The sequence below is a fragment of the Sinocyclocheilus grahami genome, unplaced genomic scaffold (assembly GCF_001515645.1).
Source record: "Sinocyclocheilus grahami isolate Dianchi unplaced genomic scaffold, SAMN03320097.WGS_v1.1 scaffold2096.1, whole genome shotgun sequence".
Taxonomy (NCBI): Eukaryota; Metazoa; Chordata; class Actinopteri; order Cypriniformes; family Cyprinidae; genus Sinocyclocheilus; species Sinocyclocheilus grahami.
This window is the reverse complement of record NW_015507275.1, coordinates 85,932-91,774: the sequence shown is the minus strand read 5'-3', so window position 1 is coordinate 91,774 and position 5,843 is coordinate 85,932. Positions and strand designations below refer to the sequence as shown.

Sequence of the window (5,843 nt, the reverse complement as noted above, 5' to 3'; positions counted from 1 at the left end):
TGGTCTGCTTTTTTTAGGCTGAGTTTATGGGGTCTGGACTCAAACCCTGTATTTGTGAGCAGTGTGTTCATGCATTTAGGACTCATCAGGTCATCGGAAGAAAACATAGTTAGATTATTTCTTGAATCTCTGTTGTTCATCGTTTCGGACAAATTTTAAAGAATGTAATGTCAAATCCTGCTGTTTTCAGTCTATTTGTGCTTGTCACAAACTGTAAGTGATTTCATTTTAATTTTGCTTTTACTGAATTCAGGTATATGTGACATGATTAGTTCAATTCATTCCATACTATTAATTTGCATTGAACAACCTTTGTTTTTCTGAAAAAAAAAAACTTTGTTTCAGGTGTGATTGTTGTTGTGACAGATGAAGTGAAGTCAGTATCAGTGCTGGAGGGAGAATCTATCACTTTACACACTGATGTTAAAGTACAGAGAGATGATCAGTTACGGTGGACGTTTGGACCTCAAAACACTCGAATAGCTGAAATCATTAAAAGAGACCAAATAAACTTTATTTTTGTCAGTAATGATGGGAGATTCAGAGACAAACTACTGATGGACAATCAAACTGGATCTCTGACCATCAGAAACATCAGATCTGAACACACTGGACTTTATGAACTGACTGTCATCATCAGTGGAAAAACCTCATTGAAGAGCTTCAGTGTTACTGTGTATGGTGAGTAAACTGTACTCTCACTAATGCTAGGATTGTTCAATAATGTTTAATTCTAGTCTGAACTCACAATGCTGTAAATGAAATATGATATATGATGCCCAAACTACAACTGAAATTACCTACTAAATGTTAAAATAATATATCAAATAGCTGCACAAATGATCAGTCATTGTTTTAGAGTAGATGTACAAGCATTCATTTCTTTCTCAGCCTTGCATTTAAAATGCTGGTTTCTTTTTGATTAGCCTTGCAAGAAAACATCTGCGTCATATTAATTTTATTATAGTTTGTTGATTATAATACATACTTGGTCTTTCATGTTTTCCAGCTCCTCTTTCCACTCCTGTGTTCACCAGTAACTCTTTAAACTGTTCCTCATCATCTGAAAGATCATCCGTGTCCAGATGTTCATTGTTGTGTTCAGCTGTGAATGTGAGTGATGTGACTCTCTCCTGGTACAAAGGAAACAGTTTATTGTCCAGCATCAGTGTGTCTGATCTCAGCATCAGTCTCTCTCTACCTCTGGAGGTGGAATATCAGGATAAAAACAGCTACAGCTGTGTGCTCAACAATCCCATCAGCAACCAGACCACACATCTGGACATCAGTCAACTCTGTTACACATGTTCAGGTCAGTGATGTTACTTATCTGTTGCTCGTTGTAAGACTGACGCTTCCTATATATAGACTGACACTTAATATTATTTTGGCTGAATTCAGAACAGAAAGTGTTTCTCTCTGTGTTCATTACAGAACAGAGCCAGCATTCGTATGTGATTCTAATGATAATAGTCAGTGTGTGGCTGTTGGTGTTCATGTCTGTTATAATGATGTACTGCTGCTGCAGGAAATTGTGTCAAGCACAACAAAAGGGTAAGTAACTGACAAAGCTTACTATATTATTGATTTCTTACTTAGTATTTTTGTATTTTTGCTTAGTATAAATATCTAAACATTCTTTAATCAAGGTGGATTTACATGAGAAGCAAAATGACTCAAGATTTTAAGATTTTTCCCAATGGCAGATATTTTTTCTCATTTTAACAAAAAACTAACAAAATTTTGATACATTTTCCAGAAAATCAGACATAATATCTTAAGTAATTTTGCTTCTCAAGTAAATGCACCTTGATTAAATAATGTTTAGATATTTATAATTAAAAAACAAGACATTGTTTGCAGTGTATCTCCAGTTAGTATCCATTGTCATGCCATCATATTTCACTAGATGGCAGAAAACTACAGAACTTACTGATATTAAATATACTAGCAAAATATCCTCACGTGTCTGTGTTTGTAGATCTGACAATCATAGAACAGCAAAACATGTCAGAATACACACAGATCATCTACTGCCTTCAGAAGGAAGATCTGCCTGAGGTCAGTAAACATTTTATCTGATCGTGACTGATTTTACTTTAAATAATACGTTATTTACTTTACAGTTTCAGGAATGAATTAAGGTCTGTTCATCTACTTCCTGTCAACTCAGAAGTTTAGTCATGTTTGTGATGTTGAATGTTTCTTCCTTACAGTTAGGCTTGCTGGATGTGGACAGAACAGAGACAACTGTGAACTATCGCCACACAACACAGTGAAACTCAGTTTATGATGAACTGAACATCTCTGCGAAACGTTTGTCCTAAAGTAGACCTCCTGTGTTTCTGGTTGTCACCAGAAGTCCTCATGTTTGAGCAGAAGCATCATGATGATTCATTGTCTGCGGTGCTGAAGGATTCAAAGAAGATGAGCAGGTGTGCGGATGATTCGAGGATGCTTGATGATGGACTTCTGTAGATTACTGCAGTTGTTATTATCTGATCTGGATTTACAGTTAAAGTGGAGAGAAGAACATCAATATGAGCATTAATCAGAAGACATGTACAAGAGCATTGTTTGGAAAATAATTACAATTTAGGCTATTTTCAGTTTCACTAACCTGCTCAAAACTAGTTCAAATTAAAACATGATTTATCTAATATATAATGACGTTTCTAAATATCTTTTTTGCCATGTCTTCTCACCATTGAACCCTCATATGAAATGTTCTATTGAGTCATCTGACAGCTGCTCTTTGTAGGATGTAAGTTGAGTAATGATGGGAAAAACCCTCCCCTCACACATTCTCTTTGTGTTGATTGTCACGAGCGCAGACCAGATGGAGTTTGATGTGTTTATAGGTGTATTAAATATAGCCTCCAGGTGTGAAAATATCCCTTTCAGACCTCATGGTTTGCCCTGTGGGAACAATACAAGAAGGATGATTCAAGGCAGATAGAATGGGATAAACTATTACATTTCTTATAGAAGAATTAATTTAACAGAAATTATAGGCCTAAACAACCCCGTGGGAGGATAAAACAGAAGTGTATGGCTTTAGAGCATGGTTTCCTAATGCAGAAAATGATGGAAAAGATCTGCAGGGGTGTCATCAAGCAGACAAAAGTTGAGGGGAGGGCATGCATTATTGTTAAATAAAATATTTTTGTCAAGATAGCTGTTGAGATTGTAAGTCATGATCTAGAGAGAACTAAAGCCGCCTACACTGCAGGATTTTCGGCTGTTCCAGATGAAAGATTGGCATTGTGAAACAATCGTGACGATTTCTGTGATCGTGGCTCCTAAATGGTGGTCTTATGTCGTACAGTAAGAGTGGTTCAAAGATGGCCGTTGTCACGGTCTTGCGAGCAAAGATAGCCTGCGATCATTTTCTGACAGTGTCAGAAATTCAGCACGATCATCGCACAGTGTGTTTGCTGCTACGACCCACGTTTACTGACCAGCCAATAAAAATGCCACATGAAATGTCATGTTGATCATGGCACTAAAACTTAAAACTGCTTACCTCAAACTCTTTTAACTTCCTCTTTCACAGCTTCCTCTTTTTTCAGCAAAAACAGTACAACTGCCAAACTGTGCTTCATCATGCTCTTTTTGTTTACCACTAGCGCATGCTGATGACCTTTTATTCTTCTATAGTAACTTGTGTCACTATGTGTCATCATCATACAGTCTGCATACACTCTTAAAAATAAAGGTGCTTCACGATGCTATAGAAGAACCTTTTTGTCTAAATGGTTCCATAAAGAACCTTTAACATCTGAAGACCGCTTTGTCTTCTGTAACTCAGTCTTTGTTCTGCGGCCGTCTCTCTTTATTTCTCTGTGGTTCTGCGGTTATTCCCGCTCGGCACATTACCGCCACACTAATGAAGCCGCCACACAGCCGGCCATTTGCATGTGCTTAAAACTCTTTAATCACTTCAGGTTGATTTGCATACTGCACTGTTATATAGTGATAAATAAGCTTGATGGATGATGGCCACGGGTAGATGTGACACTGGCAGTGGCTGCTGTGTTTGGTTTTGCTGAAGTGAATGTGTGTTTTGGTGATTAATGAATCTATTGATTTTTTTAAAGCAGCAGACGATGACCGCTGTGTGTGTCTTTGTAACAAGCAGCATTTGTTCAGCTACAGAGTCGCATTAAAGTGTCGCTCACGCTGCGCCAATAGAGATTCAGTTCATCAAATTTCAGTCTACAAAGCTATTTTATTTATTTGTTATGTTTTATTGCATGGTGTTTTTGTTTATTTTATTTTATAATATTATATGATAATTATAGTTGCTTCTATTTGTTCTGTTCTGAACAACGGTGTTGTTACATTTAAATGATTTGCTTTGATGTGAGGGGAACGAAAATAGCCCAGGCTTTGTTTATAGTTTTTAATTATTTTATTATGTTTATAATGTTTATTATTTAGATAATTTCTGAATGTAATACTAAATTATGACTTATCACATTACACTTGTAACGATGAGGCGGTTCTTGTGTCACCGCATCTGTCACGCAACCGGCCGAGAACCAAGCCAAGCTGGACCAAGACGAACAGTTAAAAGTGCATGTTTAAAAGCAGATCCTTTTATGCTAGTGAAGACCCTTATTTGTCGGCTGGGCTCGTGTGGATTACTTTGAGGCCGTCTAAATATGGTCTACGTTGAGCCCCATTCACTTGCATTCAATGGAGAAAAATCTAGAATGTTTTCCTTCAACTCCTTAGTTTCTCTTCTGCTGAAGAAAGAAAGTCATCGACATCTCGGATGGCCCGGAGGTGAAAGGTGAGCTGTTCGTTAAGGGAGGCTGACAATTAGCTGAACATATACTTGTTTAATTAGTGACACTTAGCCTGCATTTTAAAATCTTTATTTGAATGTGGGAACATTTTTATTTTTAAACCTTTATATATGGCAACATCGTGCTCTTTCTATGAATATTTCAATATATCAATATTTCTATGAATAAATCTCTGACAGAGACCCCCCCCCCCCAGCCAATCACTGTGTGTAAGTACACTGACATCATCCATAGCAACGAGGTCAACCCCGCCCCCTTACTCTTAGCTTAAGGCTTCTCTCTATTCCTTAGTAAAAGTTTGTCTCAGCAGCTTTGTGAATAGGTTTTAAGAGAAAACGCTTAGCTAAAAACTTTTACTGCTATTTAGGAGAACTCTTAATGGTAAGATTAAATGTTTTGTGAGGGGCCCTGATCACATCTGCTGGTAGATGCCATAGACTAAGCATATTGCGGACAAAAAGCCTGTCATCCAAAAGTAGACTGCGTTTAAATTATTTATGTAGGTTTATATAAAATGTTTATGTAACATTACGTGAAGTATTTCATTTGAATTATATATCATTTGATTCTGTCTCTCGTGACAGTGTGGTCAGGATGTGGTTTGTAAGCGAGAGATGGTAAAGAGATGTAGAAACTGAAATAGAGGGAGGGCGAGGGTGCTCATGAATTTCTCAGAGCTAATGTGGGGGAGATTTTCCTGTTTGTTTGGTTAGAATTTTATATAATGATTTATTATATGATCTGTTATATTAAGAGCAAATGAAGCAATTTATTTGATGCAACAACTTCCAAAGTGTGCGCTGTTTTTTATTCCAGTTGTTACAGTCATAAAAGTATTTTAGAGAACTAAAAAGAGGAACAATAACTATCATTGTCAGAGATCAAGTCTGCAGGAAGTAATCAAGCCCTTTGACCATCTAGAGACCATTACTGAATCATCCGAGTGAAATAAAAGCTGCATGGTATCAGATAGCTAATGCATTACGGGAAAGACCAGAGAGAAAAAGAAAGACAGCGATGCTGTGAGAT

At 37.0% G+C, this 5,843-nt stretch overlaps 1 protein-coding gene across 1 annotated transcript in view; it reads left to right on the top strand.

The window, feature by feature from the left end:
• Window positions 1-335: 335 nt before the first annotated feature.
• LOC107574029 (SLAM family member 5-like) overlaps window positions 336-5,843 on the top strand; it is a gene marked incomplete at its 5' end in the record, with an annotated part of 15,337 nt that continues 9,829 nt past the window's right edge. The window contains 2 exons of the mRNA XM_016260503.1: window positions 336-681; window positions 1,010-1,312. Coding sequence (XP_016115989.1) covers window positions 336-681; window positions 1,010-1,312 — 649 coding nt within the window. The remainder of the gene's footprint in view (window positions 682-1,009; window positions 1,313-5,843) is intronic.